Genomic DNA, 24,712 nt, shown 5'->3' with positions numbered 1-24,712 from the left:
GTTCAACATCAGTACAGGCAAAAACATGAGAGCCTTTTAAAATTATCGACAACAGTTGGCACAAGTTTGCATTTTTATCCCCCGGGTTCCAATCGCACCAGTGCAGGAGACATAACACAAGAACTCATGCGATCATCTGAGATACAGATGAGAAACTAAAGGACAAACAGATGACTCATTTTACTGGAGATGCTTCAGACAAGAGAAACCTGTAATTTCTCTTAGGTGTGCTTGACGGACCCATTGTCGAATGAATCACAGACTTACACAAGCCTTGAAACGCTGGACAGTTTTATAGTTCTCAGGTTGGCCTCTCACAGCAGAGGGCTGGTTTGCACCGGGGCCGCTTGGCTGTCCCTTTCAAAAAATGGAGAAGGATCATAGCCTCTGAAGGGGGACCGTGGGAGGTGCCAGGGCAAGTACACGTGATGTGGGGTACAGCAGTGGGAAGCTCAGCGCCAACCTTCCTGCCAGGCTGGAGAGCTCCTGGATGCTGTGAGTACACATGCCACACCAACACCTTTTTTTCCTGCTGGAGACAGGATTGTTTTGCGTGTATTCCAGAATGGAGAAAATGTGTGATGGATGGTGGTATTTTCTGGAATGCTTGATTATGTAGGCAGCTTTCTTAACTTTACTTAGAAATTGGCTAGCTGAAGGTTGGAGTATTTCCTGTCTCCTTTACATTTGTTTTTCTTTAAAAAGTCGTTTGTCAGTCTCTAATTGCTCACTCTTAGGAGTGAAAATGCAAAGCACCTTGTCAGGCAATTAGACTCTCTGTTCTCTGATTGTCCCCTTGCTTGATAAATTGGATGAGCAAAGTAGCGTTCAATTCCCTTCCTTTAGGCTGGATGTAAAGCTAGATGATTTTTGTTTGTTTGTTTGTTTTTTGTTTTATAAAGCAGTTGTTAACAGTTTCTTCTTTTAGTGGGGCAGACAAAGCTGTCTTTATATCAACTTACAGGGAAACATTTCCTCCAGTTAGAAGTTGCTAAAACTTTTTTGCAAAGGCGTGTCCCCTTGTTTTGCATGGCCCAAACTATAGCATTCAATGGTTTATATTTCTTATACTCTGAGGACAACTGTGGGAGTGCAAAAATGTTGCATCGTGAGGTGGGATTTTTTTTTTTTTTGAGCGTCAGCACTCCAGTGAGGCTTCTTCATGGAGCTGAATAATTGCCTGGTATATCAATTTCTTTAAAATCATATATATATCAAAATAGTTGGTGAGGTCTTGAATGCCTTCCAACTCTAAAATTATGTGATTCTTCAAACTTATCAGAGTTTGAATCCAGCCTGCAATTCTCTAAAGTTATGAGCTACAAAGAGATTGGCGGGAAGCCACGTAAAATATATGAGGATGAGATGTTTCTGATTCTAACAGATCTTTTATATCTTTCTTTCCCCCAAGGCTCTTAACGAAACAGCTCATCCATGGCAAGGGAGAACTGGTAAGAGTGACTGCATATATTCTGTTATTGAGGCCAAGAAACGCACAAACAACTTCTTTAGCTGTCTGACTATATAATCAGGGTTCTAATTACATGAGTGGAGTAGATGGAGCCTACAGTGATGAAATTAGGCTGAGGGGAGCAAAACATATACACACATACACCTCCCCCCAAAATGTGGGTCACCTAACTCTAAGTTCCTCACCCTCCCGTTAACCTTTCAGAACTGGTCCTTCCCATCAATGGGATTGGCCAAGGAGTATGAGGTGATTTGTGACTTAGAAGGTTAGCAAATAAGTAAGAATACCCTCTCCCTCTCACCTTGGAGTGAAGTTCAATGGAGAGAAACACTTTGGGCAAGTGTCCACTTAGTGTACAGACATTCGCATCCAGGTCACCTTAGGGTGTTTTGCATGAAGGGTTTTGAGAGATCACACCTTTCGACATATTCCTTCCTCCCTGACTGCAGTGGCAGTTCCCAGGCTGTACATTTTCTTATTTTCTTTGTGAGTCCTGATGCCAGCTCTCACTCAGCATGTTCAGACAGGTGGGGAGTGCCTCAGTCTGTGTGAGTCATCGCCTACACCTCCATCAGAAACAAGCTCCCGGACCCACACCAACTGATTGTACTTCTGAATTTCAACTCATTCAGAAACTCAGCTCTCAGTACAAGGAAGGTGGGATAAATAAGAGATGCTGGCACTGCCATGCCTGTGGCAGACATCACTAATCTTGGCATCACATTTTTTCTTGCTGAACTTAGAGGTGACCTTACGATCCTTTTTCACATAAGGCTCTAGGTAGTACAATAAAAATCAGAACCATGGGATGCCGAGAGCAGTGCTGCTCAAATTACCATGTTCCAAAATTATCTAGCGTTGCAAATAACCTCCCCTGCCCCTCTGAGATAGAAAAGGGGTCTTGTGGTTTTTAAAACAAAAACTTTAGAAGTTGGCATTATTCTCGGCAGGGGTCATTCACTCATTCATTTGTTTATCCACAAATGTGTATGAAGTATCTCTTATGCGTCTTATGCTCTACTGGGTGCTGGAGGCAGGAAAACGTCCCTCCGTGTTCACCTCCTTACTAATGGTAACCTGGTTTTTTTTTCCTATTCTAGGTGCAGCCTAATTTCTCTCAGGCTCTGGGGCTAAAGTGCCAAGTCTTATGGGAGGCTCCCACTGCTGAGAATTCTCTGAGATGTAGCTCCTGAAACACACTTCTTTCAGGTCTAGTTACATTTTCCTTGAAGCCTCTGAGGCCAGCCAATGCTGTTTTCTCTCTGTTAGAGCAGAGAGCCTGGCTTCCATTCAGAGAGAATGCTGTTTACTACCAAGTGGAAAACAAATGGATGGTAGTGGGGAATCACACTTTTTTATATAATGACGCACAGAGAAGGGCAGGTTACAGAAAGAGGGAGGAGGAATTTGGGGTACTGCTTTTATACATCCTGAGAAGCTGCCGTTCCAGGTTGCTTGTTGCTTTTATCTCTGAAATGTCATCTTTCAAACACTTTGGGAACAAGATATGGAGTTTCCTTTATTGGGTGACCAATGTAGGAACCAGAGGGAGTGTCTTTGTAAATGTCAGATAACTCTTTGTTTACCAAATAACCACAGATAATCTCAGGCAGGAGTTCTTTGGAATCATGTTTTCTCTTCGTCTTTTTTATTCTCCATGTGTGACTCTGTCTTTCCTTCCCTTGTGATGGTCCCAAACTTCTGATCTCCATCCCACCTGTTCCTGAGCGTTATGTTGCAGAAGATTTCTGACTCATTGCACAGAATAAAGATTACCTGTCCATTGCTGCTTCCTTCCAGGATTCACTAAAGCCAGGGCTATTCCTCTCTGATGGGCTACTTGGGTTACAGTGGGAGTAACTTAAAGGAGCTCCTATGAGGGGATTGGCACAGGGACTGGCATGTGGTCGGTGCCCCATCAATGCACCCGGTGTCTGAGTCTGGATAGGTTAATGTGTTACACTCCAAGGTGACATCTTGTCCTCGAGCAGCAGCCTTAAATTCCCCCATAGCACTCTTTTTAGCTTTTTTTAATTTAAATTTTCTTTTATTAGTTTCAGATGTACAAAACAATGTAATAGTTAAACATTATGCTAAGTGCAATAAGTCAAATAGAGAAAGACAAGCCCCATAGCACTCTTGGGGATCAAGTACATTTGGTAAAACCTGGGTGACACTGTCTTTTTATTGGGAGAATTCTCAGAACCTTTGCTGTGTGTGTGTGTGTGGGGGGGGGGAGTGGTGGTGCTGGTGGTGCTGGTACACATTGTTTCCCAAACTGATCTGACCACGGAACCCTTGGTCTTTTGTGAGATCAGTGCTTCACAGACACACACTTCAGGACACAATACCTTGCCCAGGTACAATAGACACCGAACTCTATATTGGTTTCCTACTAAGAGCAGAGCAGGCAGACTTTCTGAATTCATGGAACATTTAAGTTGGTGTGTACCAATGTTCTCCGTGTTAAGGTTTTCTTTCATCTTTTATTTCTTTAACTTTGGTGCCTGCTACAAACTGTTGGTAAACAAGTGGTGGATAATACTGGGGGTGCCAAAAATGTATGCAGGTGGACACTTTGGTCAACGTTGCTCAAGCAGTGGTTTACCATAACCAGAAGTGTCTGGACACTGATGGGAACCACTTTGAGCACCTCTTGTAATTGCAGAAGTCAAACGTGACTTGTATTCATCTTTTGTTTTTGGTATATATTGAGTATTAAATTTTAATATAGTTTTCCTTTCTTAAAATGTGTATACATTTTTTTTGGTCCCCTCTGCATGTGTCAATCCCAGGTATGAATATGCATGTTACAACACTATTCTGTCAGGATTATTGCTTCCTGTTTTGATCCCACCCCCACTGTGTACTAGGATCTTGACTGATTGATTTTTAATGTTCAACATTTATTTTATAGATGTACATTTGGGGTCCATAAGAATGTGAGACCCTAGGATCTTGATTTAATTAGCCAGTGACAGTTCTTCCCATCAGTGTTTGCCTGCCATCAAACCCAAGGGATTTATGGAACTAGAGATTTAACGAAGACACAATTTTTTGATAAATTGAACATACTATAGAACCAGAAGTCTATAAATGGTATAAAGATAACTTAAGCATAATGTACATAGAATAACTCTGGATTCTCCATGTAGGAAAGGATCTGGAATTGACTCCAGCCACTCTTCACTAGGAAATAGCCAGAAGAGTTGGCCTTGGTTAGGTTCACACTGGAAAGTTTCTTCTGACGGTTCTGTCCATGTTTTGCTGATAGTCTTCTGGACAATCCACACTCTTCTTGTCACATTTAACTTAATATTTTTGGATTTCGTGCACTTGTTCTTTTCTTTTCCTCATTCTTTCAAGAGATAACTTACTACTTGCAGACATGCGCTAGGTGTTGGTACTTTCGTTGTATTTGCAGATATTTTTCAGTTTGGAATTATACAAAATTCAAAATTCACTTTAATTATTAAGACTTTATCAATGATAACTCTAAGAAAGTGGGCTTCCTCCATTGTGTTCTGTAAAATAGCAACCTCTGATTAGGAATTAGGCTGGCAATGCTTCTTTTTGTTGTTTTTTAAAAATTTTCCATTCTCACAGCCCTTAAGCTCTGCTCCTTGTCTGCTCTGCAGAGCATTCTGGCTTTTGGCCTCAGCCAACGTCTGATTCTGACGGGAGGGCTTCCATTCAACTCTCTCTTGTAAGAAGAGACATAACCCAATTGGGGCTAATTTGAAAACATAATCCATCTGACCCCTGCCTGCCAATCAAACTGGGCAAAAATAAAAATGTAACTCCTCTTGGGTAACATTGTTCACCACCCCCCACACCCCCACATCCACACATTTATAGTAACTGAAGGAAATTTACTATGTAATTATCATACCAAATGGTATGCGGGTTATATACAGCAGACTGTAATAACATGAATGATCAAGTAGCAAATTAACCGAAACCTACCAAACAGCCAATTGTACGCAGTTCAAAGTTTGTGTTTTTTATGGTTATGTTTATGGTTTTATATTGCATATATATTTCTGCTAGTAAATTTTTTTTTAAGTTTATATTAGCACATGAAATATATCATTATTCTATAATGTTCCACAAAAAGCATAATGATCTACAGAAAATGCCATTATTATTGACCCTTTACTCCTTGAACACTTTCAGGATCTGTGGACTTAGAGAGGGCTATACTGAAAACATAGAGAGTAAAAGTGGTCCTACTCTGATGCCTTAGAGAGCAGGCATTATTATTTATAAATGCCTGCCTTTGGCTCACCTTCATCCATTTAACTGTGCATTTCAAACCATGTTCTCCAGGTCGAGGAGAATTGCGTTTATCCTCAGCATCAGTCCTATTATTTGGTCCTGAATGTACGTATCTTTTCTCCCTGATACAGGTAGGTGGGCAAAGAGATTTCAATAGAATTGAGAAGAGTAATAAAAAGAAAAGATCAAAATGACCACTTCAGTGGGAAAAGTGAACAATTTTCAACTTGATAATGAATCTTATAGTCTACAATTCTGTTTTCCAAATTGCAGGTTACAATCCATTTGACAGTTGTGAATTCAATTTAGTTTTGTGAATTCAGTTTAGTGGGTGGCAACCAATTTTTGAGGCACTGCCAGATAGAATAGAGTGGAATACAAGATAAAAATCATGGGCATATCTGAATGTCTTGATAAGTATTTTTTACAAAAATTTTAAAAATATATAACTTACATATTTTTTCAGTTTACATAGGGATACCCACCTATGTACATATATATATATTTGTCTATACATACTGAGTCACAACGTAAGATCTGTTTCTTATTGTGTCGTGGTCAAAAATGTTTGAAAGCCACTGGTATATAAGTGAAACACATGGATACATTTAAGACAACCTATACTGGTTCTTCTGGTATTTCCTTTTGTAATCATCAGTTAAAAATTTATCTAAACAATATTAACATTGCAAATTGCTTAGTGTACCCATCTACCAACTTGCTGAATACATGAGAACTTCTTTCCACACACACTGTAGGATAATGAATTCTGCACGCATATCTCAACAACACCTATGCAAATCTATTACTACACTTTGCCTGTCATTCTTCCATGTTCACTTTCCCCTGCTCAGACTTGCTCTACAAGATGGTGGTATAAATCAAAATACTTTCCCCCTGTTCAGTGGTTAGAAACTCAAACACAATTTTAAACTCAAAGAAAATTTGGAAACCTTCCTGGAAGTGTCTGTGCATCGTCATCTCAGCTGAAGGCTCACTGGAGTCATAAAAGTCCATCTTAGCTTTGACTTGATCCAGAATAAGTTGGACCCCAGTTCAAAGAGTTTTGTCTGCTCCCTGGCCACAGATTGCCTTCTGAGCCTAGATAGATCAGAGTTAGTTCATCTCCATTCAATCATAAGGGAATTTATGTTTGCTGAAGTCTAGGTGTCTGCCTGGTTTTATTCAGTAGGTACAGCATGTGGATAATCTCTCTTCTCAATATTGGTTTAACTTGTCTGTGTTCCGCAGTGGACACCCTTTATGGAAAGGACAGTATCTTTTACTTCTGTAGCCCCAGCATCTGATACAGTTCCTGGCAAACAGGAAGCACTTGATAAATGTTGGTTGGGAAAATAAACAATCGTCCTACATTTTATGACATTGTTGAGAAAATAGGCTCAGTAAGGGTCAAATAGTTCACCAATAACAGAGACAAGAGTCTTAACTCTTGTTGATTCTAAAATTCATGATATTTTCATTTTGTTGCATCTGTACTACCTGGAAAATCATTCTAAAGAACTTTCTTTCCAGTAAGGGGTCTTAATTACCACGATCCTATAAGAAATGTGTGATGATGATGAATGATAGTGATGATGTTGATGAATTTCAACTGTTGTAAAGATACTTTCTTTGATATTTAGCTTTGAAAGGTGAAACCATCAAGAAACAGAAATGTGGCAAAAAAAAAAAAAAAGAAGAAAAAAAAAGAGAGATACTTCCAGCGCCTATAGTTTTTCTGTAGCAGTAGTTTATCCATCTATTAAAGGGAGTCTTAGTGCTTGTCCAGTAGCAGACACTAATGTATATTCATTTCATTTTAAGTTACTTGACTCCACTATAGGACTGGTGCTCAACGGGGGCAATTTTCTCCCCTAGGGTGCAACTGACATTATCTGGAGATGTTTTTAGCTGTCACAACTGGAGAGGGCACTGCTCCTGGCAACCAGTGGGCAGAGGCCAGGGATGTTGCTAAATAACACGCAATTCATAGCACATCCCTCAACAACAAAGAATTATCCAGCCCCAAATGTTAATAGTGTCATCACAGAGAGACTCTGCTACAGAGATTAAGGATTCCTCTCTATTTGGACCACGTGGGTTGAACTCTTGGCTCCACCATTTTTCACCTGAGTGACCTTGGCTCATAGTTGCTCAGGTCATTATACCTCAGTTTCTCCATTGATAAAATAGGATCTTGTATCATATGATTAAATGAGTCTAAAGCAAAAGAAAAAAAAAAGGTTTAGAACAAATAGAAGCACTTGATAAATGTTACTTACTACTAAAAAAACTAATGGATTAAATAAGAAATGAAGCTTTGGTGAACATACATCTTTCCCGGTGCTTCCATCATTCTTGTCTACTGTTTGTAGAAGGGGCAACAGTTGATAGATAGTCTTTCCTTGTTTTACATTTTAGCTGTCTTGAATATAGATGTTGGTGTCCTTTCCTGGGGTAGGTTATTTGGTATGACTATCTCAGTACCCAGTGGAGTCATTAAGTGGTTTGTTAGTCTGTTAAGTATTGTGTTAGTTCTGTGCTATTTACCGTGTTTCCCCAAAAGTAAGACCTGCCCTGAAAATAAGCCCCAGTGAAGACTGTCAGTCAGATGGATGCATTTAGTATGTTATGACGATGTTCCAGAAGAAGATGACTGTATTTGAATAAATGTAGATTGCTGTACATGAAAAAATAAGACATCCCCTGAAAATACACCCTAATGTGTCTTTTGGAGCAAAAATTAATGTAAGACCTGGTCTTAATTTCAGGGAAACAAGGTATCACCTTCAGTTGGATCCACTTTCATTCTCTGTTGCAGGTGAAGATCCTAATGTGCGAAAATGAAGTCCCGGGCAACCACGATTTGCTGTTTAATGTTATTTCTGGCCACAGACTGTTCTCACGATAGATTTAAGATCCACACAAAAGTAAGTTTGATCCATTCTTATGTGACCTTATGAGAAAGCCAACAGTTCTCCTAGCTGGCTAGATTTATGACAAATAACATGTCATTTTAAAGAAATTTTCAAATGACTACAGTTTCACTCTTGTTGATAGTAGTTTTCTAAAGACAGGAACAAGGAAAAGTTGAGAGGTGGCTGAGACTTGCAACAGGATAGTTGCAAGGTGTAACATGGTGCAATAACCACATGGTAGAAAACTCACTTTGTAAGCCACAGGGAATGTAGAGAGGCAGCTGTTGAGAAGAGGAAGTAGAGCCATGAGCCACTTAATGACGGGGATACATTTGGAGACATGCATCGTTAGATGATTTTGTCATTATGCAAACATCACAGAGAGCATTTACACCAACCTACATGGTGTAGTCCACCACACACCTAGACTATATGGTGTGCCATCATTGTATACGAGGTGTGATCAAACAATACGATGAATGTTTAAATAAAAAAAAATATTATAGTAAAAGACACATTGCCATTAATCCCCCTCAAAATACTCCTCCTCATTTCAATTACACTTATCCCACATTCTGGCCACTTTCTGAAGCAGTTCTGGAAGTCCTCTTTCCTGAGTGTCTTTAGTTGCACTGTCATGGCTGCCTTGATGTTATGAGTTGACTCAAAACGTTTATCTTTCAAGGTCATTTAGACTTTGGGGAAGAGCCAGAAGTCACGGTATCAGATTCAGTGGTAAAGTAGATGAGGACACAGCATAATGTTTTCATTGGCCAGAATTGCCATACCAGAAGTGATGCGTTACACGGAGGCTTGTTGCGATCACAAAATTCGCTGAATGCTGCACGGGGTGCCATCCAACGGAAAGGCAGGGATCTTCAATATGGGAAGCGGTGCCTTGAACCTTAGTAACTGTGTGACAAGTTTCAGCTTGTTCAGTGCAGTCAGTCCGGTGTGTGCTACAGTTGAGAGAAGGTGTGTTTTAAAGTGTGCCGTCAATCATCCTCCATCATGACAATGCTCCGTGTCACACATGGCTTCTGGTACAGCAATTTCTGTCAAATAAAAACATTACAGTGTGTCCTCATCCACCTTATTCATTGGATCTGGCACCATGCGACTTCTGGCTTTTCCCCAAAGTCAAAATGATTCAGGACATCGAGGCAGCCACGACAGCATAACTAAAGACACTCATGAAAGAGGACTTCAGAACTGCTTCAGAAAGTGGCAAGAACGATAGGATAAGTGTGTTCGAAGTGAGGGGGAGTATTTTAAGGGGGAATAAAATGGCAGTGTGTCATTTACTGTAATTTTTTTTTAATTTAAGCATTCACTGTATTGTTTGACCACACCTGGTATGTGGTCCTTGTTGACTGAAATGTTGTTAAGTGGCCTATGACTACTCGCTTGGCAGTTAAGCAATTTAGGTTCAGACCTTAACTTTGATTCTCATTAGTTGCACAAGTTGCTTCACTTCTCCGAGCCTTAATTTCCTTATCTATAACATGAAGGGTTTTTTTTTCTTTTAGATAATCTTTACAGTCCTTTATAGTTATAAAGGAGTTTGTGAATCTATTATTGCAACCTAATGCTTATTCCTAGTATCTGCGCATTCCTTTCTTTATGAGGTTATGTGGTATCTGGCAGACCATATTAACTCCATTTCACAGGTACAGTTAATACAGGCAGAGAACAGCTTAGTTCTGTAATTGTCATCTCTGTGTTCGCCCTGGATACTTAAACTTCCCCAAAGATGCACCCAATACACTAAGCTGACCTTCAGAGCTTAGTGACCACTGTCAAGGTTCATTGGAGGGCACTGTGCTCTCCATCCATGCCCCCATCCACGTTTCCTTCAGCAAGTTCTTGCAATGTCAGCCCATGGACCTGCTGCATTTTCTTCCTAGTCCTGAACACATTTTTTCTTCATGCCTACATGGCGCCTCTAAGTTGAGAGGAGAGAGGAGAGTCCCACAGTAAAGAGTACCTTTGGGAATTTATGTTTTACAGGATGGAGCTAAACTTCAACGACCTCAAGGGAAACCCAAGCCTGAAAGAATACAAGGTATGTGGTTATAGGACAGTCTTCTTCCATTTGAAGACTGGGTAGAATAAAGGAAGGGCATTGATATGGCAAGCATGTCCCCAGACCACAAGGTTTCAAATAGAATAATGATCTCTAATAAGTTCTCAATGCTTACCAGTATTGATAGATTTTTTTTTTTACAATTATACCATTATCTATGTCAGAGTCGAGAAGGAAGTTGGAAAATATTCACATGTGTTCTAGAATAATAGATTAGTGTTCATTTTAAAACCCAAAAAGGAAATTTCAAATTAATGAGTGAACAAGAGGCAGAAGGGAGAAGAGAACAGGATTCATTCATTCCTTCATTCAAACATATTTTGGGTGTTTGATGTAACAAACACCCAAATGTATGTAACTCTTTCGTGCTGAGAAGTCGACTGAATTGCTGCCAGAAAGGATTTGTATTGGCCAGACTGGTCACTCTTGAGAAGAAGAAAACTACTCATGTAATCATTAGTAGTAAGATAATGAAATCATGTGGTTCTCACCCAAATAGTAAGAATAACTGGATTCTGCACAGTCAAGTATATTTTTTGGTGACACATAAATCTCTACACAGGTGTGGAATTGAGAAAGGAAAGTGGAGAGAAAGAGAGCTAACTTTTATTGAGCATTTATGATCTCAGTGCTGCACAAAATGCTGTCTCATTCAATGTTTGTAACAACACAATGGCATCACCTACACATTTTATGGATGAAGCAATTGAGAATCACGCTCGCTTAAACAACTTGCTAAATTGATGCATTGGGTAAATGGCAAACAAGATGCAAAGCAACTTGTTTCCTTTCCCTGTGAATGGACTCATCCACTGAGCTGTCCATGTCATAAATATGGGTGCATTCCTTGACTCACAACCAATTGGTCACCATGTCTTGTTGATTTTGACCCCTTAATAGCTCTCAGCACCATTTACTTCTTTCCAGTCTTTGCCAGTATCCTAGGGCAATTCTTCTCAGGAATACTTCAACAGCTCCATTCCTGGGTTCCCTGCCTCAAGTTAATCCACTCTACCCACGGGTCAAATCAGGCTTGCCACCAGTTCTTGGAAATAAAGTTTTTTTGGAATCGAGCCTTGCCCATTGATTTACATATTGTCTTTGATTGTTTTCATGCGACAGAGGCAGAGTTGAGTAGCTGGGACAGAGACCGTGTGGCCCACAGTGTTGAAAATATTTACTCTTTGACTAGTGTTGCAATATTTAGCAAATAAACATATAGGATGCCTATTTAAATTTAAATTTCAGTAAAACAATGAATAATAATGCATGGACCGTACATACCCTAAAACATTATTTGTTGTCGATCTGAACATCTTCAGTAAATCCTCATTGTTTGTGGACTCTGTATTTGCAAATTCTCCTACTCATTGAAATGTATCTGTAATCTCCACATCAACACTCACAGCGCTTTCTCAATCATTCACAGACATATGCAGAATAGCAAAAAATGGAGTCAGTCAAGGCGCATGTATGTTTCCCACTGAGGCTGAAGTAGGTGGTGCTCTGCTTTCTTATTCCATCTCTCCTACTGTTCACACGCGTTCTTTCTGCAGTGCCACGTGTTTTGGTTTCTGTGTGCTTTTTGTTGGTGATTTTGCTGTTTAACATGGCCCTCAACTCTAGTGCTGAAGTGCTGTCTTGTGTTCCTAACAAAGCTATGATGTACCTTATGGAGAAAAATACATATGTTAGATAAGCTTTCTTTAGAGGCTATCATGAGTTATAGCACCATTGCCTGTTCAATATTAATAAGTCAACAATATATATCGTATAAGGTGTCTTTGAGTAGAAGCACACATAAAACAAATATGTACATGGATGTTGACCTGTTAATGAAAATGCTGTGAGCGCAAGCTTCCAGGAACCTAACCTTGTATTTCCCTTAGGAATGATGGTTCAGTATTTGCTCATTCAGTGTTTGTGGTGGCGACTTCATAGAAAATAACTACTGCCAATAATGAGAATCGACTGTACCAGAAAATAAAATGAACATTTAACTGAACTTCCTGTATTTTTTTTGATATCCACTGGGTCCTGTACAGAAAAGTTTACAGATTCCTGCTCTATGCTATTGTTAATTATTTTTCAAAAACAAATGCAATCGTGTTTTCTGGTAACCCCCATGTTAGCACGCATGACCTAACCGCTGCTTTCCTCCTCCTCATCCCTTGCCGCTCTCCCCTCAGATGCTCTGAACTAGCCTTTATGAATGATGTGTGATCCCTCCTTCCACATGCTGGTCATTCTGCCTAGACATCGGCTTTACAGTCTGCCTGGCCAGTTTTACTTGTTGCTGAGGGCAATGTTACCTCCTGTGGAAGCAACCCCAAATCTCCAGAATGAATTTGATGCCCCAACCAGAGTGTGGAAGTGCTAACTTGGATTCTTTCTTTCTTTCTCTTTCTCTTTTCCCTTTCAGAGAAATGCCATGGACCCTGCATCACTCCTTCCAACTGCAGCCAGCCCTGTGCTCAGCACTTTCGTGGAGAAATAGGATTTACATGTCATCAAAACAAGTGGCAAAAATCAACCGAAACATGTACTAGTCTTTCTGTGGGAATGCTCTTTAAGGTGATTAACTTGCATGTTATTGGCTAAATGAGTCAATCCCCCAGGACATGATGCAGACATTTTTGATGTGTCCTGTTCAGCATGACAATAAGTCTCAGATCTGGATTTAGGAAAATCTACAGAGTTGGTTCAATTTGTCTCTTCTCCTTCCTCCCTTACCTAAACTCTAAGGTACTCTCCTCTCTCCCCACTCTGCCTCTCTCTATTTGTCCCTCTCAGAATCTTTTCTCAGAAAACGATCTGAAACTCATTTACACAATTGTAAATGCTTGGAGGTTAAAATTTTGTCTCTAAAGATGGATTTGAGTACCTCTTGTGCTAATCCGTTAATCAACTAAATGTGCCTAGAATCAAATTCATTTTGATATCTTTTTCTAATACTTTCAATCATTTGACCAGAAGTGAGGAGAAATGTATGACCCAGAGAGAATAGAAATTCAATGACTACAACGAATCTCAGTTAGAAGTAAAATATCCTATATTATGTCCTTTCACTGAACCACCATTTCCATCTATCTTCTCTCCAAACCTGTAGCACATGGATCTCTGCATTTCCTCACAGTTTAACAGTGTGTTTTTAAAGGTATTGCCATGGAGTCTTTGTCACTTAGTATAGGTAGAGGTCCTTGCCCACTAGAGGTATTCAAAAGTGAGATAAATGAAGTAAATTATTGCTTTGACTTATCCAAAGGCACATTCTGGGAGACTCTAGGTAAAAGTGTGAAGAAATGAGCACACCATTTCTTCTAATTAGTGAAATCTTAACGTTTTGCAATTGCAGTTCCTTTGTGTCTTCTGGCAGGTTTGACCTGCCAACGTCCAATCCTCATCCTCCCACTGAGATTCCATGTGGCTCCTCTTAAAAAAAACCCAAAACCTTAAAATAATTAAATAAATGTTGTTTCTAGAATTTCTCCACGTCTCTGGAGAAAACTGTCTTGTTATAATCCTTGAGTTAAAAATCACGGTCCTGAAAGCCAATTCCAATAGGAAAAGTCATATCCTCTTGAATTTTGATAGAATCTCCTGCCTATTTGTGACCCACCTTACCCTCTCAGTACTTCTCAGCATCTAAACAACTTTTTAAGACCATTTACTTCTCTGTCTGTTTTCCCCAGGTGGATTATTTGTACCTTTAGCGCCTTCAGTCTGACACATTAGATGCTTAATCACTTTGGAATAAAACAACATTTTTTTTTTTTTTTTTAAACAGGACTTAAGTAGTGTATCACGCCTTTCCATCGCAGCACCATCTATACCTCTGCCCATTGTTGACTTTCGAGCTCCAGAGCCTGTCCAGAGTGTAGCACAAGGAATCCTCATGAACTGTCCCCTGGACTATGCTTGTATCGTTGACGCTGTGAAATCCTCAGAAGCCACATCTGGAAATATTGCATTTATAGTGGAGTTATTAAAAAATATTTCTAAAGACTTGTCTGATAATGTTACCAGAGAGAAAATGAAGGTAGGTATTCTTTGTTAGTGCCATTAAAAAGCTGACAATTTTTTTTCCAAAATCCTGCACTTCAACAGTTTCAAAGGTACTTTGAAAGAATTGCAACCACCACAGTGATCATAGCAAAATAATAGGCATTTCATTTCTATTTTGCATATTGATTCATTCTAGTTTATGGAAGTTGTCAAGAACTTAGAATGTTTTTATACATATTTTTGTGCATACTTAATACGGAGGTTTCCAAAAAAATGTATACACATTTTAAGAAAGGAAAACTGTATTAAAATCGTAATACTTAATATATACCAATAACAGAAGATGAATACAAGTCACCTTTGACTTCTGCAAATTACAAGAGGTGCTCAAAGTGGTTCCCATCAGCGTCCAGACACTTCTGATTATGGCAAACTACTGCTTGAGCAACATTGACCAAAGTATCCACTTGTATACATTTTTTTGGCACTCCGGGTATATTCAAGAACATATCACAGAGTGATGGCAGTGAGCAAGACTATGTGTACTCTAGTGTTTCCAAAATTTCATTCTGTGGAACATAATTGTTCTGAGAAATGTTAATAGAGTTTCCATTTTTAATCAGGAGATCATAGCACAGCAGATGTAGGGACTCTGAGTTAACATTAAGCAGGTTTCCTTATGGCAGCACTTTTTAGAGCTTTTAATGTGTTCATGAACTTCGGCACTCTTTGTAAGTGTGGGGGATATAGGGATATGGTATGCAGTATTTCTCAAACTTAGGTTCCCATAGAATCTGCCCCCAATGCTCTATATTAAACAATCATTTATATCTCATGGAAACTTGGGTTATACAGACTGCAGTTTGGAAATGCAGGACACATAATAAAGCAGATACACTTTATTTGTGATTCATTTTATTTTCAATTTATTTTATTTTTAACATTCTTTTGCTTTTCTTCCTGTGCTTCAGGCTTCCTAGTATGAAATTCCAAGAAACAGTCCATATAAAGGGAAATATGTCAAATAAGATCAGACCATTGGATTCAGAAATTTCAGACTGTAGAAATTGACTTTGTGCAATACTGTGTAGCTCCTTCATATAATATCCACTTTTCTCCATTGTAGAGCTATGGCGAAGTGGCCAACCACATCTTGGACACAGCAACCATTTCCAATTGGGCTTTTATTCCTGACGTGAATGCCAGCTCGGATTTGCTGCAGTCAGTGAATTTGTTCGCTAGGCAACTCCACATTGGCAATGAATCTGAGAACATTGTGCATGAACTGTTTATTCAGACAAAAGCATTTCCCATTCACCACAATACCTCAGAGAAGAGTTTCAGATTCTCCAGGAACATGAACAATACAACGGCGGATATCATAGGAATGATAGAAATTCCCAGGCATGAGCTGTGGAAACTGCCACCAAATACATCTCAAGCCATCAGCATAGCTTTTCCCACCTTGGGGGCTGTTCTGAGAGAAGCCCACTTGCAAAATGAGAGTCTTCTCAGGCCGGTAAATGGTCTGGTCCTTTCGGTGATTTTACCAGAAAGATTACAGCAAATCCTACTCACGTTTGAGAAGATCAATAAATCCCGGAATGCCCGGGCCCAGTGTGTTGGCTGGCACTCCCGGAAAAGGAGGTGGGATGAGAATGCGTGTAAAACAACGTTGGATACTGCGAACAAAGTGAAATGCCGGTGCAACCACACCAATGTGGTGATGTCTTTTTCCATTCTAATGTCCCCCAAATCTATAGATGACAAAATCCTGGGCTACATCACCTGCATTGGGCTCAGCGTCTCCATCCTCAGCTTGATTCTTTGCCTGCTCATTGAAGCCACGGTGTGGTCCCAGGTCGTGGTGACTGAGATATCCTACATGCGTCACGTGTGCATCGTGAACATAGCCGTGTCCCTTCTGGCCGCTAATGTGTGGTTCATTGTAGCCTCTAACTTTAACAGAAAGGTCCTGGACCACAACTGGTGTGTTGCCATGACATTTTTTAGCCACTTTTTCTACCTCTCTCTGTTTTTCTGGATGCTCTTCAAAGCACTGCTCATCATTTATGGGATACTGGTCGTTTTTCGTAGGATGCTGAAGTCCCGCATGATGGCCATTGGCTTTGTCATTGGCTATGGGTGCCCGCTGATCATAGCTGTCACCACAGTTGCTGTCACAGTGCCAGAGAAAGGCTACATGAGACGCGATGCCTGTTGGCTTAACTGGGACAATACCAAAGCCCTTTTAGCATTTGCCATCCCGGCCTTGATCATTGTGGCTGTGAATCTTCTTGTGGTTTTGGTTGTTGCTGTCAACACTCAGAGGCCCTCTATTGGCAGTTCCAAGTCTCAAGATGTGGCCATAATTATGAGAATCAGCAAAAATGTTGCCATCCTTACCCCACTGCTGGGACTGACCTGGGGTTTTGGAATAGCCATCCTCATAGATGGTACTTCCCTGATATTCCACATAATCTTTGCCCTGCTCAATGCTTTCCAGGTAAGTTCCAAGAGGGAGACTTATTTGATTAATTAATATTAATACTTATTTATAAACTATAATTATTTTGTAATTTGTGATTCTGGTTCTACAATCAAAGATGGCTATGATTTTAAAACATAGAGCATAAAATGTTCCTTCCATTTCCCTGCATATCTTAGAGGCATTTAGAGGTGGTGTCTCTCACCCTATTGATTATCTAGTTGTGTTTAGTTGGGTAGGAATTTCCTTTCTTTCCTCCTCACTGATCCACCTGTATCCCTCCTAAAGTTTCAATGTCAGAAGAAGTTGACCTTCATTTATAGAGGACTATTCTTTGGTCAGGGAGCTGTGAGGCTACACTCATGTGTCATGGCTCAAAATAAGCACAATGTTTATTCCTTTTTATGTAGTTTGAGAACTCAGTGAAATGAGTCATTTTCCATGGTGTGAAGAGATGCCCTTGCCATTCTCTTTGGGTGTTAACCTCTCAGGAGTTCTTATGTCTCTTCCCTGCTATTCCTTATGATATAACTGTAGGTCATTATTCATAGAAATAGATCTTGCCACATGTTACCTGATCCGGGGAAAGTCACTTTTCTCTGGTCCTCAACTGTCTCATCTGTAAGATAAAGAGATGGATCTGAAATGATATCTATTTTCTTTTCTTCCTCAACATATTGGTTTGCATGATTATCTCTCTAAGAGCTGGTTTGTTCCATCTTGCACATTTGGGAAACTGTCATTAGCCTGACTGCTTTGCATACCTATGTGTAATAGAAAATTTGGCAAGTTGAAATTCTTAATTATGGTTTTAATCAGCGGTTGGCAAACTATGGCCTGCTGCCTGTTTTTATAAATAGTTTTATTGGAATACAGCCATACCCGTTCTTTTACATTTTGCCTATCGCTGTTTTTGAGCTACAACGGGAAAGGTGAGTTGGTTGTAATAGGGACTGTGTAGCCTACAAAGACTGAAACATATAATCTGCTTCTTTGTAGAAAAAAATAAAAATAATTAAACTAGTATTGAAATGAAATAAATATAACTGCATAATATAGCAGCAAAGTATTCTTATTAACAGAGTTTTAAATAGAGTCACTACTTCTTTTAGTCACTATTTTTCTATTCTTTTAGAGTCACTACTACTCTATTTAAAAATTTGATACAAAATATAAAGCAGACTTTAAAGAAATATCAACTCAGATCAACTATATATCCTATTGATAATTCTTTATTAACTATGGAGAACATTTATTTCACTTTCTTTCATTGCTTTAAAGAGAAATCTTTGACTTAAGTTTCTTCCTTCCTTCTTCTTCCCTCCCTCCCTCCCTCCCTCCCTCCCTCCCTCCCTCCCTCCCTCCCTCCCTACCTCCCTTCCTTCCTTTCTTTCTTTCTTTCTAAAATCAAAAGCTCCTGGACTCATATTTCTCCCCAATTCCTGAGGAGATTTCCATCAGTTACTCTGGTGACTAATGACCTCATCCTACTTTTACTTTACAACTTAATTCAACCTCAGAAAGTTTTCTTCTATTTTTTTTTCCAGATCATTTCTTATTTTTTTTCTTGATAGAAATAAAAATACTACCACATTTGTGACTCACATTTAAAAATTTCAATCTTCTTCTCACTGTTTCTTCACTATGAAACTGTCTGTAGAAACCCAGGCTTCCCTCCACTCTCATGGCAGGATCTAGATTTTTCGTACACCTCAACTCCCACCACCTAAAAAGATTGACTTCCAATTATTGTGACTTTATAGGTGACCAAATAATTTAAATGTGAACAGACTACAGTCCTCTGTAGTTTTCACTCTTTTTTATGCAGAATCTTTTTCTACCAGCTCAGAGAATCTGGCTGCCTATTTCTTAACTTTTATCTCCAACTTAAAGTAGACTAGAATACCTTTCATTTTTCTCAGGTATCTTCCATGATTGTGACTTTGAGTTACAAGATTCCATGTCATGTATTACTGTCATCATAAGGAAGAACAACTACCTTAATACTTGGGAAAAAAGTAAATGGATTTAATAAGGTCGAAAACTCTGTCCTACATCTGTAGCCATTCAATAAATATCAATAACTGTCATGAACAGACATGGTGATACTCTTTCTTTGAGGTATACTCAAAGAAAGTATTTAATGTGTTTTTATCTGAATCAGTAGAAACTGACATTTCTAATGTTTGATAATGGTCCTAAAAAGTATATAGAAGAGTGGTATTAATATAATAGCTGGGATAGTGTCTGCAAAACTGTCCTCATGCTTCTGTTGAATTTTGCCACAGGGGTTCTTCATCTTGCTGTTTGGAACCATTATGGATCACAAGGTAATTTGAATTTGTTTCACTCATTTTAGATGATTTCCATGTGGCTGAAAGCATAGTTCAGGGGAGTTGGGTTTGTGGGGGTGGCACAGGGCATCAGCTATCGGGGAAAGGAAAGAACTACACTCTCTCATTTCCTGCACTTCATTAAGTCGACAGGAGGCTGTATGTGAATCTAGGTGGTGAAAAAATTGAAACCATAATCACAATTTTAATCTTAACCATAAATCTTGTTTATAACTACACCTCAACTTTTATCTAAGTCTTATTATTTGCCACACACACTGTGCTAAGCCATCTGATGCTGCTTCTGCCAGGACAAAGTTTCAGGACATGGGTCTGGGCATTGGGAATGTTGTCATTTCTTCACCGTCATTGCTTCTTTAGATAAGAGATGCTTTAAGGATGAAGATGTGTTCACTGAAGGGGCCATCAAGGGCAGCAGAGGTAAGCCTCCCCTTTCTGTCTCAATACTGAGGGGTCAGTGTCCTCAGCAGAATCAGTCAGAGATAAATATTATAGCTTAGTGTTCAGGATTTGTTAGCAAAGAGAATCCTTAGGGCATATCTTTATTCATTCTTTTCTCATTCAACAAACCTTAGAGTAGCCTGCTAAAGCTTAAGGTGAGCGTAATATAACCCTCAAAAGGATTTTCTACATTGGACATATTTTAACTTGACATTTGGACCATTGAGATGGGACAGCACAGACCCATGTTCATAAATTCTTAATATGTTAGCGCACAGAAATAAGAGATGAGTTAGAAATGAGGTTCTAGTCTACCCTATACATTTCACAAGTAAGGAAACCGAGGCCCAGAGTACTTGCAATTTGCCCAAAGCCACCCAGCCAATCATGAGAATTAGCATTCTCCTCGTTCAGGACTCTCAGTAAACCACACTCCTTTGGATTGAGGTATCTGTATACTTATAGATCTCTAAGATAACTTTTGTCTGAGCTGTCTGTCTTTTAAGATACCAACTCAAATTGCTATCATTGCTATATTAATTAGAAAGAAATCATTTACTCAACCAACAGTTTTTCAATAAGAACTATTTCCTCGAAAACAAACAAAAACATTTCTGGACACATCAGGAGTTAGCATTAATGTTAACTAGTATTGAGTGTGACCTTTAACATAGTTCACCAATTCTACAATAGGCATTTTATTCACCTTTTAACATTTCTGAAATTGGAATGTATTTTACAATCAATTGCATGTCGTGGTTTAATTGGCAATTTTTTTTTTCTTCTTAGTGGAATATAAAAGCAATGATGTAGCTTACAATGGTAGATTCAGTGACATATGAGAATTTAATTCTGTGTAGCTTTGTTAGTTTAGGTACTTCTCTTCGTATCTTCATTTTTACATGTTTATCTCTAGGCAGGCATATATATAAATATAAATACATGTGCATATTTGTCAATGCCACTACTTATTGACATCACTGTTACTTTTCTTTTGCATTTAGAATGCATCATTAAGCCCAACCAATGGATCTAAATTAATGAATCGTTGAGGATGAGAAGACGTGAGTATTAAAAACTCAAGGAGAACTTTCAACCGCAAGTTGTGGCAAACTACTCATGTCCCTTGTGAACATGATATTACCTACTCTGTGATGATGGAGTAAGGTGGGAAAGGAACAGGTAGACAAATCTTTCAGAGAATGGGAATATCTTTTAGCCCAACACATAAATGAAAATATGCACATCTTCTTTAAAACCTATGTCATTTCAGGTTACATGACCAAATCTTAAGCACACTTTTTATTTTTCCCTGTTCTCTCAGTGAGAGGATGCTGTCATCACACCTGCACTGATACAGGATACTCCCACACTCATACTTAACTCCATCTTGTCAGTGAGTGGTGATGTGTATAGTAGCCTGAGTCTTGAGAAGGAAGACGTAATTAATTGAAACCACAAAGCAATCATCTGTCTCTCCTTAATGAAGTTGGGGCCCAGAATCATTCCTAAGGGGCTGTGGGTGGAGTTGTGGCAAATTAGTTGTCTACTCACTGCCAACCTCTGAGACATTTCTACACAAGTGAAATCAGGGGAAAACAAATATTAGGCAGCCATTGAAGGGGAGAACAAGTCGCAAAATGGCAGCAAGAAACCCAGGAGGTAATAAGAGAATGTTGGCTGGGATGATCCATCTTGGTAGGATTTTGTCTTGGAGAGGTTTCATGGCCTCTCTGCATGGATATTGGTGAGTCTCAGATTTTTTAAACACCATCTGGGAGCAGGTACATTCTCTTTTACATTTCTTTCCTTTCTGAGTCAAGGCCCATATATTGAACGATGGGGCAAAGAGAAAGGTTGAAACAATTTCATGGAACCAAAGACACTGTGAGTTGGAAGAACCCTAAAGGGATCTCCTGTGGTACAGATCCTACAAACCTGATGTTGTGCCGGTGTGGGCCATTGCACGTGATCCCAGAGAGAGGGAGAGAGAGTAGAAGGGTTCTGTCATATACATTCACTGGCACATGTAGGGGGCTGGGAAACCAGAGGTGACACCACCATATTATCCTTAATTAATCATCCTCAGATTTATATTTTTATATTAGAACTTTAAAAAGGGGGAGATGGAATATAGTAGACCTTTACAAAGGTGAATCCTCCCAACCTCTGCCCATTTCATAGCCCATAGGGTTCCTCTATGGTGGAATATCATTATAATATTTCTTGATTAGTTTCTAATTGAGAGGTAGTTTAGATGATCTGTTAAAGTTAACCTTTCCATTAAGGTCCAAATTTGAGCTGTGAGGAGGTTTATTAGACTGTCTCAGCTGGAGAAGGCCCTTCCTTCCGCAAATCGTATATCCAACCATTCTAGAGAAGCAGAGTTGAGGTCTTATAACCAGTTAGTGGGCATACCTGGTTGGTTGTAGTAAAAGCTGGAAAAAACCAGTAGAAGCCAAGATCAGGCTCTACACTACTTACTAGAACCGGGGAGGTGACAAGGCTTAGACCCATATTAGAAGGAAATGTAAGAAGGAGGTGGGAATGCACTAACAACTTTCCCCAAAGAAATTCACATAATTCTTCAATTTCCAACTTCTCTTTTTGAACCTATGAGGTGGGAGATGAACTGAGGATTGCATTCTTTTAGTATAGCCTTCTTCAGTCGTCCTGGACCTATTGAATTTTCTCAGTAATTGGGACTGTGCTTTTCACATCTGGATGCATGTGGTATCAGAGGGCTCAGGAACAATAGCTGGCACTGTGACAGACCGTATTGGGGGCCCAACGAGCATTGAAGGACAGGGACAGGAAATTCACACTAAGTCATCCTCCCAAGTTCAGAATGGAGAGCTAGAAGCATGAGGAAGGTCTATCAACTGAGATCAGGGCTCATCCATGGTGTTTAGGGCACAATTACAGCTCAGCGACATGGCGTATATGGTAAGAGCAAGGCAAGGTCTCAGCCCAGGGTAGGACTAAGCCACAGGGAAGAGGCAGTACTTCAGACTTTAAGTCAGAATACAAAATCGAAGACTGATGGGGGTCTCAGGAGGTAGGCAGAATTCCAGTGGTGAGAAAGGGGGAGAGGTCTCAGAACTGGACTTCCAAAGAACTGAGATCCCTGAGGGTGGGAGCAAGCTCCTGCTATCCCAGTGACCTCAGGCCAGACTGATCTTAGAAATAAAGTCAGGAGGTCCTGGGGTCAAGAAAAGACTGTAGAGGTGTGAAAAATGGGCAGTTTGCTTCAGGCATAGATTTTAATTGAGGGACCCCATCCAGGGACACAGAGGAAGGAGGGGGATGGCATTCTTCTAATGAGGCCACAGCTGCACAGCGCCCTCTGTTGTTTGTATTTGGGCCTTTAATATGACCCAAACAGAGCTGTTGCACCCAGTGGGATTTCAGGGTCACCTGTTCTGTTCCTCTAAAATCTTTTCCATATATTTGTTTATGCCTGAAATACACCTAAAAGGATACAGAATTCTTCGTTCCATCGTGAAAAACGAGGCAGATTGAATAAATACCTCCAGAGAAGCAACACTGTTTTCTGTGTAAATTCAGAGCTGTAGAATCATTCTAGAGACCAAGTCTAGATTGTGGAGGAGGGAAAGCAGGCACTGACTACTGAGTTTACGGTTGAGGGCACAGCATGGAGAAGACACAGGGCACAGATCAGTAAAGCCGGGAGCATAGCCATCTTACTGTGTGACCTTGAGGAAATTGCTTCATGCCTCTGTGCCTCCATTCCCTTATCTGTAAAATAGGGCTAATAATAATACATACACGTACCTCCCAGGATGGTTTCAGGTTTCAATGGGTTGATACTCTTAGAATAGTGCCTGGTTCCAATTACGTTATCAATAAATGCCAACCATTGTTTTCTGTTAACCAGTGCTTGAACCATTTTGCCTAGGCTTCCCCATTGCTCATGGATGTTCTATGTCCTGGACTGAGAGTTGAGCCCCAGGAGAAGGAGGTGGGAAAGCAGGCTGGAATGAGAAGGGACAGGTATGCTTCCTTGGGAGACTTTCCCTTCCTGCCAGGAGTTAAATACCTCAGTTCTCAGTGTGGAAATGTTGGCTGAGGAAAAGTGGAGGATAACATTTGGTGACTAGGCTTTAAGGAAGTGGATCTACTGACCCTTTGACCTACCCTTGACCTGCAAGAACCAGCTTCTTGGTCAACCTGGGCAAGATTAAGACTCAACCTGCAAGCCATTTTATGACCTCTTGGCAAGCCTGGGGCTGCTGAGGCCCCGCTGGACGTGGTCTGCTGTTCCTCCTGAAGCCTGCTCTGGGCGCCATGGGTTCAGGCATCCATCGCTCTGCATGGATCCTGGGCATTTTGATGGACAGGGGTTAGATCCAGTTTCAGGGGTGGGGTTGGAAGTGGGTGTGGGAGGTGGGATGGCGTCTGAAACTCTGAATCTACTTTGGAGACAGTTAAGTCACGGTAGGTTTCCTAAAGACAGGGAACAGAAGAAAAATACAAGGACTTTTTAAATGTGTTTATTATTTTAGTTTATTATATGTAGCTCTTGAGTAAAATTAATTTAGCTCCTAGGACATTAGTTTCCTCATTTGTGAAACAGGAAAAATATTCTTGTAGATATTAGTGCGTGTGTGTATGTGTGTGTGTGTGTGTGTAATCCACTATATGTATAAA

The 24,712-nt window shown here is 39.9% G+C and overlaps 1 protein-coding gene across 2 annotated transcripts; it reads left to right on the top strand.

The window, feature by feature from the left end:
* The first annotated feature begins 226 nt into the window (after positions 1-226).
* On the top strand, positions 227-24,712 carry ADGRF4 (adhesion G protein-coupled receptor F4). Of its 2 annotated transcripts, XM_088795669.1 has the most exons (12): positions 227-495; positions 1,412-1,451; positions 5,801-5,880; positions 8,571-8,679; positions 10,678-10,732; positions 13,176-13,327; positions 14,541-14,792; positions 15,885-17,264; positions 19,535-19,576; positions 19,961-20,020; positions 21,046-21,105; positions 23,961-24,712. In XM_088795669.1, exons 4-11 carry the CDS (start codon positions 8,593-8,595, stop codon positions 21,091-21,093), a joined length of 2,076 nt encoding a protein of 691 aa, XP_088651795.1. In that variant the 5' UTR covers positions 227-495; positions 1,412-1,451; positions 5,801-5,880; positions 8,571-8,592; the 3' UTR covers positions 21,094-21,105; positions 23,961-24,712. The 2 variants fall into 2 exon arrangements, with proteins under 2 accessions (XP_088651795.1, XP_019590178.3); XM_019734619.3 differs by lacking the exon at positions 5,801-5,880.

The sequence above is a fragment of the Rhinolophus sinicus genome, chromosome 2 (assembly GCF_057876585.1).
Source record: "Rhinolophus sinicus isolate RSI-liver-muscle chromosome 2, RSI-T2T, whole genome shotgun sequence".
NCBI lineage: Eukaryota > Metazoa > Chordata > Mammalia > Chiroptera > Rhinolophidae > Rhinolophus > Rhinolophus sinicus.
The sequence above is the reverse complement of the archived record's forward strand: the minus strand, read 5'-3'. Positions and strand labels throughout refer to the sequence as shown.

What these genes read in the sequence shown, in the direction of transcription:
- ADGRF4 (XM_019734619.3), top strand. Translation starts at nt 8,593, where the DNA reads ATGAAGTCCCGGGCAACCACGATTTGCTGTTTAATGTTATTTCTGGCC. An exon ending in GATTTAAGATCCACACAAAA is followed by an intron (nt 8,680 to 10,677) that starts GTAAGTTTGATC and finishes TATGTTTTACAG; the next exon opens with GATGGAGCTAAACTTCAACG. An exon ending in GGCCATCAAGGGCAGCAGAG is followed by an intron (nt 20,021 to 21,045) that starts GTAAGCCTCCCC and finishes TTTTGCATTTAG; the next exon opens with AATGCATCATTAAGCCCAAC.